The 12931-nt window shown below is 38.8% G+C and overlaps 1 protein-coding gene across 1 annotated transcript in view; it reads left to right on the top strand.

Moving 5' to 3' along the window:
- The window catches only part of SMC5 (structural maintenance of chromosomes 5), a gene marked incomplete at its 5' end in the record, with an annotated part of 41068 nt that overhangs the window by 16343 nt on the left and 11794 nt on the right, over positions 1-12931 (top strand). The window contains 8 exons of the mRNA XM_084225902.1: positions 1067-1221; positions 3785-3898; positions 4929-5023; positions 5253-5385; positions 6303-6476; positions 6607-6776; positions 11360-11483; positions 12685-12807. Coding sequence (XP_084082028.1) covers positions 1067-1221; positions 3785-3898; positions 4929-5023; positions 5253-5385; positions 6303-6476; positions 6607-6776; positions 11360-11483; positions 12685-12807 — 1088 coding nt within the window. The remainder of the gene's footprint in view (positions 1-1066; positions 1222-3784; positions 3899-4928; positions 5024-5252; positions 5386-6302; positions 6477-6606; positions 6777-11359; positions 11484-12684; positions 12808-12931) is intronic.

Raw genomic sequence — 12931 nt, 5'->3', positions numbered from 1 at the left:
TAGTTGGCTTAGATGTATAGCAGTCCTCTTTCTTGTTAATAGCTTTATTAAAAGTAACAACCACTTTCAAAATTGAACAAGAAGATGGAAAATTAACAATTGACCTTAAAACTATCCTTCAAAGAATCAGTACTTGTGATATCTGGGTAAGGATATCTGGGTAAGGTAACTCCTTTGAGTTTGGAGGCTTGGGGGATTTTTTGGTTAAAAAAGAAGGTCTGTAGTTAGCAGGTTGTGAAAAGCAATCCCAAACCTGATGGAGAAAGCAGTTTGCTTTGAAGAGGTAGTATTTTTGCTACTTCCTATATTATATTAGTATATCAGCTGCTGATGCTGCAATTGTCCTTCTTAGATGGATTTTAGGTAACCTTAATTCTAGATTTTCTTTACATTATTCTGGGATTTGCAATGAGTCCTTTCTAAGAAAGGAAATTAAATTTAAAAACTGAAGCTTGACTGGTAGTGAGGGTGTTGTATACATATTCCTAGTGAATGTTGCTCATTTGCCCATACCTGTCTGGCAATCCAAGAATCATAGAATCCAAGAAGAAACTGAGGTAGGGAGTCCAGGTGATTTGGGGAAGGAGACCCTATATTTTATCTTGAATAGCACAAAATTCTCAGGTTTTGATCTCTGTCTCTTCTGAATAGCAGGTGCTTTAATACACAGTCTCTCGTCACACATTTTGGTTTCTGCCAGCATGAAGTAACACAGATATTTCACATTACTAGTCCTGCTGTCTCTTTCTCTGGGGATGTTTTTGGTTTTGATTTCAAAATCTTGAAAAAACATACTTTCAGGGCAAAATTCCTGTATTTTTACTGAGCTTACCATATTTTGTTATTCTTTGGATAAGTTTTTAATTCTATTTTAGATTTTAAGCTGTTATAGTTTTTAAGATTTCTTCAGAAGTAGCAGCATCTCCATTCTGGAAAGAGAAATTTAGTTCTTACCATTTACTAACAACCTTAGCTTTGGAGGAGTGTAGTCACTAGATATCAGAAAATGCTGGTTATAATGTGTACTTGCTGTGGACTCTGTTTAAGAAACTACCTTAAATTACAGGAATAATTGATCGCCTTGGACAACTTAATAATATAATGCATATGAAGGAAGAGAACCTTAGAATAAGATTCGAAGACACGCACTCTGCTCTTATGTGGCTAAGAAACAACAAAGACAAGTTTAAAAAAAAAACTTGTGAACCCATGATGCTTGAAGTAAGAAGATTTTCTTGCATACCACTCTGTTACAGTTAGATTATGTATGTCTTGCAAGTCTTCGAGATTGACTGGAAGACTTTTGAGACACATCTTGGAATGTACTGCCAAGTACATGCAGGATATTCATAATTAGAATTCCATAGGCAATGTAGTAATTGAGTAAGGTGCGATGGCTCCTTTCCTCCACATGAAGATGCCTGTTGCAGGCTTCCTCTGTGGTGCAACCAGTTATAATACAATCTTACTACTTATGTAGTTCTTAGTTGGTGCTTAAAAAAAGCAGTGGTAGTTGCCAATTGAGTATCTCCCCTTACAGCACAACCTGCTCAGCTGTGGTTACTTCCCTCTGTGATTTCTGAGTGTTTTTTTTGTTTGCACTACCCAGCCATCTAGAGACACTGAAATCAGTTGCTAGTTTTGTTTAGTGTTTTGCTTTGGTTTGATAGCTGCTGTATGATCTAGAAATAGCAGGGCTAAATTTTCAAAGAGGATATTACTTTTTTTAGTGCATTGCACCTCTTGCAGTATATGCTCCATGTAGTGTGAAGAGGATGAAGATCTCCAGTTGCACTTCTTTGCAGAATTGCAAACAAACTTAATAAAATATTGCTATAATGTAAATCAGCATATTAGAATATTTATATACAAATTCTTACACTTGGTACATGTACTAGGACTGTTCAAAATTACTTTTGTTTAAAATAGAATCCCAGGTATTTGTTGTTCTAACCAGAACTTTGAATTCTCCCTGAAAGACCACATCAAGATAATTTTATAAATGCTTCAATAAGAATATCTTCACTTTTACTTATGGCGTCATTAACCTCTGTGACATCAATTGATGTGTGGATTTGTTTTCTCTGTGTTGAGGTGTAACCCCAACCATCAGTCAAGCCCCAGACAGCTGCTCAGTCACTGCCCCATGTGCAGAATTGGGTAGAGAATCAGAAGAGTAAAAGCTTAGACGGCTCATGGTGTGAGATAAAAACAATTTAATAGGAAAGCAAAAGCCATGCATGCGAGGAAAGCAAAACAAGGAATTAAGTCACCATTTCCATGGATGGACAGGTGTTCAGCCATCTCCAGGAGAGCTGGGTTCCATCATGCACGACCATCATGCATGACGGTGACTTCGTGTCTTGGTTTTGGCCAAGGACAGGGTCAAATTTTGGTAATGCTTGAGAGGATTACCAAAATTTGTGTGGCTGAGCGGGTGTGGCCAGACTCTAATTTGTTCCATATAACTGCACCTCTTCGCAGGGTGGGCGGGGGAAAGGGACTCTTGCTTTTGAGAATGGCATCCGTTTCAGGTTGGGAGAAGTCACAGTGGGCAGTCAGCATTTGTTTGGTGTCTAAATTGTTAGTCTTACCCCTTTTATTATTAAAATTGCTCCAGTTACTGGTTGCTCTCTTATCTTATTGCTCTTTCCAGTAAATGATTCTTATGTCAACCCATGATTTTTACCTTTTTTGCCTCCAGTTTTCAATTCCATCCTGCTGGAGCAGGAGGCAGGCAGGGAGGGGACATGCGGAGCAAGCAGTGGCATGGTTTTAGTGGGCCTTCTAAATTGAAGAACACCATTCCTAAACTATGACATTTGGGAAGCCATCACTCCAGGTGTACCCGCTTCCTTCTCCTTCTCACGTTATATACTGAGGATGATGATCTGGAATATCCCTTTGGTCAGTTTGGGTCACCTGTTCTGGCTCTGTTTCTTCCCAGTCTCCGTGCATCCCTACCCTACCACTGTGGCAGCACAAAGAGTAGAAAAGGCCTTGGCTTTGTGTAACCTGTGCTCAGAAATAACAACCATGTCTGTGTAATGAACCCTCTATTCAGCACAATGCCAAAACACAGCCCCATACTGGCCACTGTGGAGCAAATTAACCCTACCTCAGCCAAAACCAGTACACTTCAGTATCATGTAAATTAGTCTCGTGTATTTAAAAATTACAGCTTTCAAATTGCTGTTAACTGTACCCAGCCTTTCACCAATTTGAGATTATTAAATTGTGTAGTTCTGTGTAATTTTGCCTTTGTGTTTCATGTAATGTTTAATTACTAGTGAAAGTTAGCTGAAAAACACAAACTGAAAAAAAAAAAAATTCATTCAGATTTTGAAAGCTTTGTCCATTTTAAGTGTGTGGGGCTTTTTTCTTAGGAATTCAAATGCACTTCAGCTTAAGGAGTGTGGCGTTTTCTGTTGCTAATTGAAAAACCCTTACTGGTGCTGGAGCAGAGCCATTAGACATAAGATGGGGGGTGGTTTCAATTGTAAGGTCAGGATGGAGTGGGAGAGGTGGTATGGTGAGAGATGGTGATAACTGCAGGAGTGCTGAAAAAGGATATGGATGGCTAAAAATTAAGCACAGTGATCTGTGACTTACCACAGGTTTCCTCCCAAGAGAACTGATTGCAAAAAAGGCAAAGAATATATTTTTAAAGACATAGTTCTTGTTTTCATTAAATATATGTGTGGATATCATCTCGATTATTTAAAGTGGTTTTTGAGGGTGTTGAATTGTATTAAATCGTTTGCTCATTCTCTTTCTTTATTAGATCAATATGAAAGACAGTAGAAATGCAAAGTATATTGAAAATCACATTTCGTCCAATGACATGAGGGCTTTCGTTTTTGAGTGTCAAGAAGATATGGAGACATTTCTGGTGGAGGCAAGTTGGCACCAATTTTAAATATTAAGTTCTGAGTTAGGAACCCTGAACTTGGGAGTCTACCAAGTAAATCTGTATGATAATGATAGATATCTATATCGTAACAGTAGTATGTGAAGTGGATAATGTGCAGTGTTCAAAGATTTTCTTCAGAATTAAGGTTTCCTTAAACCTTAGTCTAACTGGATGCATGTAGGAATATTAGAAGATGTGTTTTTTTTAGATTGTCTTCCTCCTTTCTTCCACCCTTAAGGCAGTAGTCACTTAAATAGAAAATACTGTGTACAAGAAAATGGGTAGAGCATAAATGTAATAATTTAGTACCAAAATTTTCCACTGCCCTTTGAATTAAGAGGCAGGAAGCATCTTTTGTGACATGCAGTGCTCTAAGCAGCAAATTAAGCTAGTTTTTTCATAATTCTGCTGTCTCCTGAATCAGTGAGAAGATTGTTCCTTTTGAAAGTCAGGCAGATGATGCAAGAGGAAAAAACAGAAGATACGCTATTAAACTGTCACAATGTTTCCCAACTACTGTCAACACAGCGGTGTATTTAGTGACAAACTGTCCTGCAATTTTTGAAGACTTGTCCACTCTTCATGGAAGCTAACCACTTTTTTATACCTGAACAGCAGTGGTACTGTTCAGGTATAAAAACCTGAAGCCCCCTGAAACCTATAAGCCCCCTGAAGTTCTGGGGGCGTATCTTGTTTGTGTGGTTGTGGAACTCAGTCCAAGGCTGCTTTAACCAGCTCAACTGATCTTCACTTATATGATTAGCTCTTTAGACTGAGCACTTGGCTCTGGTTTTCTTTGATTGTTTTTATTTTCTAGCATATAGTGTTTTCAGGGATGTTAATAGAGTTTGCTTTTAGAGAGCTTGGTTATTTCTGAGCCAGAGTGAATTTGTAAGCTCTTCCAGAAGTCATTAGTTGAAAATAATTCTGACTCTGAATCACTAATTAATATTTTTTTTGCATGTGGCGTATTTTTCTGGTTTTTACCAAATAATCTAATATAATCTTAATATAGGTGCGTGATCGTCAGAAACTAAGAGTGAATGCTGTATGTGCACCTGATGAATCATGTGCCGAAAGTTTACCTTCAACACCTATTGAACAATTACAGTATGTATCTGATTGTATTCGGAAATAGTTTTAATGTTTAAATAGTTTTTTATTTAATAGTTTAAAATGCAGGTTTCTTTTGTTGCTATATATTAGAATTTTTTATGCAAATCAAATTATCACCAGTTTAGTTCTGGGTTAGTGGGACTTCTTTCTGACCCTTCAGTAACTTCAGCTTGCTTACCTGCTGAATTTCATTTGTGATGCTTGCTTTTTATCTCTTCTTCAGCCAATATGGATTTTATTCATATTTGCGAGAGTTATTTGATGCTCCTTCTCCTGTGATGAATTACCTTTGTTACCAGTACCGTGTTCATGATGTTCCTGTCGGAACACAGAAGACCAGAGACATGATTGAAAGGGTAAAGTACCTGAAGAAGCATAAATGCACCTGTGGTGTAGAGTTTTATTTTTGGAAGTTGTTTGGCAAGTAAATATGGAGAATGCAAAAAATTGCTTTAGCAATTTTATTTACCCTTTTTGTTTGCCTTGTAGAAGTGGGAACACTTCATTATGGGTTAAGATTGCTAGACATTTTAACAAATTCAATCAACCTAATTATTCACTAAGTGTAATTGACAGAATATAGCTGATGCTGCATATATAAACTGAACAATATTTTTAGTCAAATGTAACTTATCCTATGGAGGCTTCTTGCTGTTTCTCGTTTAGTGGACATTTTTTCTGTTTATGTATCTTGAGTGATGGTAAATTTTTGGTTATTTATACTATCCTTTTTGATACGAAGCTTTTAAAACTAGCAGCTCTGGTATTTATACTATCCTTTTTGATACGAAGCTTTTAAAACTAGCAGCTCTGGTATTTTTATACGTTCTTTTTTCCTACAGATACATTTGCTTGACTAATACATTTACAGCTCACTTTAGGGTTTCATCTATTAATTCTTTAGTACTTTGTGTCTGTTACACAGGATACAGGTGCAACATGTTACATATCTGAAACAAATACAATCCTTGTTCACTATGCAGTACCAATGCTAACAAAATTTTTTTGGTGTCTGTAATATCCTGACAATCAGACTTGTTTAATTAGTTATGGTAATATACTCCAACAGTATCTCAACAGTTCTTTGCTTACCAGTCTGAATTACAAGTGTAATGCTGCATTAAACTTAGCATCTTTTTGTAAAGGTTGTTAATTAGTGGGACCTGCATAAGCTGAAGTTTACTGTGTTTATCAATCACACCTTTTCCTTGTTCTGGAAAGTATTGCCTTAAGTAATGCTTTTGTCAGATTAATATTTTTCTGTTTTTCTTAGGTCATACAGGAAACCAATCTGAAGCAAATTTATACAGCAGAAGAAAGATATATTATTAAAATATCTACTTACACAAAACAAACCATCTCTAGTAATATTTGCTTGAAGGAGGCACAGTATCTCACTAGTTCAGTGAATACAGAGGAAAGAGGACAGTTGGAAAACCAGCGACAGGTACCAATGTATTTCTGTAAACTGTGTATGTTGTGACCTTTTAGCTGTTTTATCATGCATTAAACAGAGCCTGCATATGTTAGTATGGCATGCAGTAAGAATACTAGTGGTGCGTGTTCTTTTATTTCAGGACATCAGTAATACATTAAAGTCATTGGATGCACGTTTGACTGCACTGTTTGAGAGACAGAAAATTCTGGATCACAAGGACAATAAACTCAGGCAAGAGAAGAAGGAGCTTTTAGAGAGAGGAAACCGGAGGAGGCAGTTGGAATCGAAAATTGGTGTGAAGTATGATAGGTAGGAAACAAGCTGTATTATCTATGAAAAATCTATAATAGCTATGTTTCCATTTTAAAAGCAGAGATATTTTTGTTTTCTCTTGCAGTGTGCTTTACCCTTAAAAAGTAACCAGTATTTGAGCATAAGATACAGGTGATAATCAAGACAAGGAAGGTGTTTAGAAATTACAACAGTATCTGACACAACATATAGCAATGTTCCAGATGATTTTCTGTAGTAAAATCATAGGATTCCAGTTAAATATCACTGCATGTATTTACTCAATGTATTATTAGGTTAATGTTCTAACTTTGTAGCACATATCTAGATAATGCCACAATGTGCATAAATGGTACCAAGCAAGCATGTCAGGGATTGAGTAAGGCCCCAGTAGTCCATAGTATCATTCATTACATATCTTTTGTTTTTGTGGGCCTCTGCAATTAGTTTTTCTGTTACCATTTGTCATAAGGCACAGTCAGGGCATGTTTCAACAGGTATTTCATTTAATCACACACTCCTAGGAGGCAGTGTAGACAGCATTAACATCCAGCCTGGACCTTCCTTGTTTTAACCTAGGAACACTGTCTTCAATTCTACTGTGTACCTCATAAGAGAACTTTGTTCCATCCTGTCAGTGGTTTCTGTTGTGGAAAGATTTAGTGCTATTATTAGTCTCTTGACTATGAACAAACAGAGCACCCTCATCCTGCGCTGTAGAGTGTGTGCTGTAGCCTCTGACCATCTTGATTGCTCTCTGAGTTTGTACCAAGTTTTTGAGGTTTGGCACATGGTTCAAACTGTGTGCAGTGCTGAACAGAGAGGAAAAATCGCTTATCTTGCCTGTGCTTCTACTCATACAGCCTGGTTTGCTGCCAGGGTGCACTGCTTGCACAGCTCACTGTCCACCAGTGCTTCAGGTTCTTTGTAGAGCTTTGCTGCAGCCAGTCAGTCCTGAGCCTGTATTACTGCCAGACCCACTGTCTTCACAGGACAGGACTCTGCATTTGTCCTTGTTGAATCTCAAATCTTCTGTCAACTGCTTCCCCAGCTTCAGTAGACCTCTGCGAACTGCAGGTGTATTGATCCCTCCCAGTTCAGTGTCTAAAAGCCTATCAACAGGGTCATCTCTTTGCTCTTCCATGTCCCTGTCAGGAGTCCTAAATAGGACAGGATCCAAAACACAATCCTTGGTACTGATTTCTGGGCAAGATAAAACAAACCAAGGGCCCCCATAGAACCACATTTTTTTCCTATTTAGTCCTAAGTTAATCCAGACTGTGGTCTTGAAATTTGAATGCATAAATGGCGTGGGACACAACACTCAAAAAATGAGAGAAATTAGTCTGGATCCGCAGACGGAGAAGAAGATGAAGCTGATGCATGGTAATGCTCCCGCATGTATCCCGTGGTGAGGCTAATAAGCCTGACTTCCCGCTAGACACACAGAGAACACATCTGAACAGCATTGTGCAGTGGTCATACAGAGCAGCTGGACAGATGCAGCACTGGTGTTTGCCTTGTGTTTGTACCGTGTCTGAGCAGCACCAGGGATTACCCTGGTGCATTGCCTGTGCATATCTGTGGGCAGTGTGGATTCCATTGGCAGCTGGTTCCAGACACTCTGAATCTAGCCCTAGACCTCAGTCTTCTGAATTTGCTTGTACCTGGAAATGCAAACCCCTGAGGCTGTAGCCCTGCTTCTGTTGGCCTGTACAGACTGCCTCCCTCACCCATGTGTGCCTGCATGCTAAACTGGCTGTGACTCCCTAGTTTCCAGTAGCTCATTCTGTGGTCCTTGTGTCAGAGATACAGAGGTAATATATGTGTACAGAGGTAGCCACGACTCTCCCAGTCTGCATCCCATAGCCAGTACTCCTGTATTCTTACCCATAAGTACATACACATGGCAGCAGTCTGTGTCAGCCAGGCCAATCCCCCAGTAGCCATTTCTTCCTGTGGTGTCACTCTAAGTGACTCGCTTACTGTCTTGGCTCCTGGACCACTTGTCTAGTGTGCCTTGGTCTTTATTAGGGATCAAACACTCTCTTGCACCCATGTACCAGGGTGCTGGCAGCTTGGACAATTGCATCATCCCACGGTGGACTCGCTCTGGTCTCTTCAGCCAGGTGCAGCCATCACAGACAAGCAGGTTTCTCCCTCTGACTTGTGATTTGACTACAGTTGTTTGCACTTAGACTTCCAAACACATGAGTGCTGAGTAGAAAGTAAGAAAGGAGGAAGGAATGGAGTTGAGTAAAAAGAGAATGTACCAATTGGGCATGGCTGGACGAGGGTAGCAACCAGCCCACTCTTTACATCTAAGTGTCCCTCGTCTTCATATTCCTTTGTTTCCCTATACGTATTATTCTCCAAATGACCTAGTTCCTCCCTTTCTTCACATTTGTTCGTACTCTTGAATATGTAATAGTAAGAGTCCTGTGCTTTTCTGCTGGATCCCATAATGTCTATTCTATAACACAATGTCCAGCACTGTGCTGTTCTACAAGAGACGCAGCTGAACAGCTTGGGAGAAGTCTCAGTAACAGCAGCTGATAGTGGCTTTTTGACTGCAGAGGTTAAAGGACTCTGTTCTTGGGGATGCTAATGTCACCTTCTACAGACTGAGGTTTCTTTTGACACTGAATTGATGACTAGTGAAGCTGGAGGACTTGGCCTTTAGGAACAAAGATTCAGGGCAATCTCCGCTGAGATAACAGCAAAATTGTCAGAAACAAGACCTTTCATTATGTTATATTTATATTTATATGTAAATAAAAATGTTATATACATTTTTATTTAGATATCTTCTATATCATAAGTAGGAACTCTGTTTTGTCTCCTCTATGTAATTTTTACACTCTGCTGCTTCAAAACGTTATCCATATGTTCATGAACTTCAGTGAGCAATTGGTAACCCTGGTGAACCTTCACTGGCCAGCAGTGAGGCTGCTCAGCCACAGTGAGAAATTCGGGTCACTCAGAGTATCCCACAAATACACAGCGACATGTTTGGTACATTCACAGTACTGCTAATGCAGACAGAAATGTCCATAAAACATGAAAGAGCCACAAAACCGCAGGGTTTCCAGGTTAACTGCAGTCAGTGGAGAATAACTGGCTTGTTAAAGAGGAAGGAACCTGAAGCTCTCCTGTCTCTTTGACAGGAGAGCTGTCACCAAAGGTTGTGCCACCACTTAAATTAGGGTCGGGGACTGCTGTTCAGTCTTGCAGATGGAGTCACAGACGGGCATGTGTTCACTCATTTTCTTGAAGCCCAGTGTGGTACCCCTGTAGACTTACTTGACAATAGTATTTTCAGATACTACTTTCGCATTTCAGAGCCTGAAATTACATGAGAGCGGTATCATTGCCTGGAAGAGTGGATTTTTGATTTATTTCAGTTACTTTTTTGGTTTATAACATGACATGTAGGTATGATCTTAAGGACATTGTTTAGTGAAGGAATTGGCAGTGTTAGGTTAGTGGTTGTACTTGATCTTAAGGTCTTTTCCGACCCAGCTAATTCTGTGATTCAGTTGTAGTGCAAGAAGGCAACTGCCCTCAGTCCAAAGGGTGTCTTGGGGTTGACTAGGTTGTTTGGTTTCACACCTGGACACTGGTACTGGGACTGTCCTGGGACAGGTTGTCCCTTTCTCTGAGTCCTGAATTTGCGTTCCCATCTGCTCTCATGGCCCTGTGCTCCTCTGGGCTTGTGGAGATGGGCATTTCATGGACTTATGGCTTGTGTGGTAGGCCTGGGTTTAGCCAAGATGCAGGGTATTACTTGGACTTCTGGCATCTGCTGTGGTCTCTTTTATATGTGTGGAGATGAGCTTCTGTCAGATACCCTAACAGAAAGTGAAAATTGATGTAAGTAGCAACTGCTTGATCTCAGTCACCTCATTGTTTTACAGTTGGGTTCACTGGTATGGCATGCCCTTTGTAAATGCTTGATGAATCTCCATGATCACCTTCTCCATTATGCCTCTAGAATTGCTTCCTGAAGGGGCTTGTTTTACAATTTTCCCAGGGATCAAAGCGAGAATGACCAGTTTGTAGTTTCCTTCCTCTTGGCCTGTTCAGAAGTTTTGAAAAATCTCCAAATGGTTTGCAGCTCACTAAATGTCATGGTTCCTCTTCCATGTTCCGAAGCTCTAAAGCAAGTGAAAACTCTGTTTTATTTCGCTGAGATGAGGATACAATTATTTTTTGGCTAGGCTATGTAACAAGAATTAAGTAAACTTCCTGAACTCACCTGTGCTGTATTGTTACAAAAAAGTATCAGAAGAAGAAAAGTTCATTCCTTACACTGATGTTTTTTCTCCAATTTGAAATTTACAGAAGTAAAGGACTATGCTTGCACAATGATGCTGTTAGTAGCCAAAAGAGGAGTTTCTTTAACTGCTACTTTTTTGTGTGTTGTATTTCTTTGGTTTAAAGTGTATAGGCTGGGAATGCCTCCAGTGTGTTTGGAATGTTTATGATTACAAATTCCTATTTTTGCTTACTGTTGGTTTGTCATCAAGTGTATGAATGTTTGTGTTTTTAGTATGATTTATTTTTAATCACAATGAATCAAATATTGATTCCTCCCATAGTTTAAGACAGCTGGAACAAGATGCTATTGACCTAGAGAAGGAATTTCAGCTGGCAAATGTAAAGATCAAAGAAATAAATAAACAGAAAGCAGAACTTGTTACTGAATTGATGCATCTCATTAAGGTATGTATTTTTAACTTGGTATGTGTTCCACTTTTGTGAAGAGTCCAATTCTTGTAATTTAAGCAGGAGGCATGCAACATTTGTTACTGTTAGTGTTTTCAAGCTAGCTTTCTTAATTGTTGAATAATCTTAACTTTCCCATTTTTCATCTCCTATTTTTTTTAAAGTCTATATTTCTGATAATTATTTTTAAATCGCTTAAGAGAATTGGAAACAAATAGACTTTTTCCTGCCTACGGTATGAAGCCCAGCTTCATACTGTAGAAACTTTGTGTTAAAATGATAAATAGTAAAGATCTCAGACCTTGGGTTCACCACTGCAGTCAGATTCTAGCACCCTCAAAATTTTATCTTATAGGTCCCCTAGGTCTACAATAGAAACCTTATCCTCCATTTCATTAAGGGAGAGGATTCATTTGTATTTATGTCCTGATCATAAAGACATGATAAACAGTTGCTTTCAATGGCCTATAATTGTAGCTAGCCTTTAGACAGTAAACAATGTGTTGATGGTGTTGAAGCCTCTGGACTGTTCCTGAGGCTGACTTTTTTGAAAAAAACTCAAACATTTTAATGTCAATGTTGTCAAACCAGATTCTAGTGATCATTAAAGTCTGTTATGTAATTTCCCAAACACAGCCTTGTTTAGTTGTCATGCGCTGTTCCAGTTAAGACATCAGATACAAGAGTTGCTGTACATCTTGTCAGTCAACTGCAATGTCATTACAAGATGTGTATGTCTTTTGTGCTAATTTTTTGACCTTTTTCTATGTCTGTGGGATGTATGATGTCCACCAATATCCACCTGTTAGATTCTTCTCTCTGAGTAACAACTGAGATGGAGTAACAATGAAGAGCCTCAACTCTTCTTATATTTCGCATGATAGTATAAAGTGAGAAGGGAAAGAGAATGGGGTGAGGGAGGGTTGAAAGTAGGCGTGTGTATATATCTACATATGTGTATTTATATATATTTGGTGGAAATTATATATGTATCTGTAGATACTTAAAAGTACATGTGGACTATACCTCTTTAATAACTTGGGTCACCACTTTTCGTTGAATTTGACAGCAGTATTGATGACCTGAGCACAGTGTGAGATTGTATGCTATGACTAAAAGGATGGGTAGTTTCTAAAGTAGTGATTATGTCAGTTTTGAGTCTGGTGAAAGAAAACCTGCTTTGTTTTCCTGTGTGTAGAGGATCATACCATTGACCGTCAACAAAGTAGATTTGGCTTTTCAAATGACCAGGGTGACTGCTAAGAAGAACAGACTACAATCAGAGCACAAAGCAGGAACTGTACAGCTAAAAGCTGCACAGGTAACAATATTTATGAATGTTGGGGTATCTACTATGAAAATGTCTCACTGGTAAGCCTTTATGCTGTTGAAAAGGATGCTTCTGTGTCTTTGTTTCAAAGTGGCTGTTAGTAATGCTAAATATT

Source organism: Fringilla coelebs (genome assembly GCF_963513975.1).
Source record: "Fringilla coelebs genome assembly, chromosome: Z".
NCBI classification, from domain to species: domain Eukaryota; kingdom Metazoa; phylum Chordata; class Aves; order Passeriformes; family Fringillidae; genus Fringilla; species Fringilla coelebs.
Note: the sequence above shows the minus strand (reverse complement) of the source record. Positions and strands in the feature narration are given on the sequence as shown.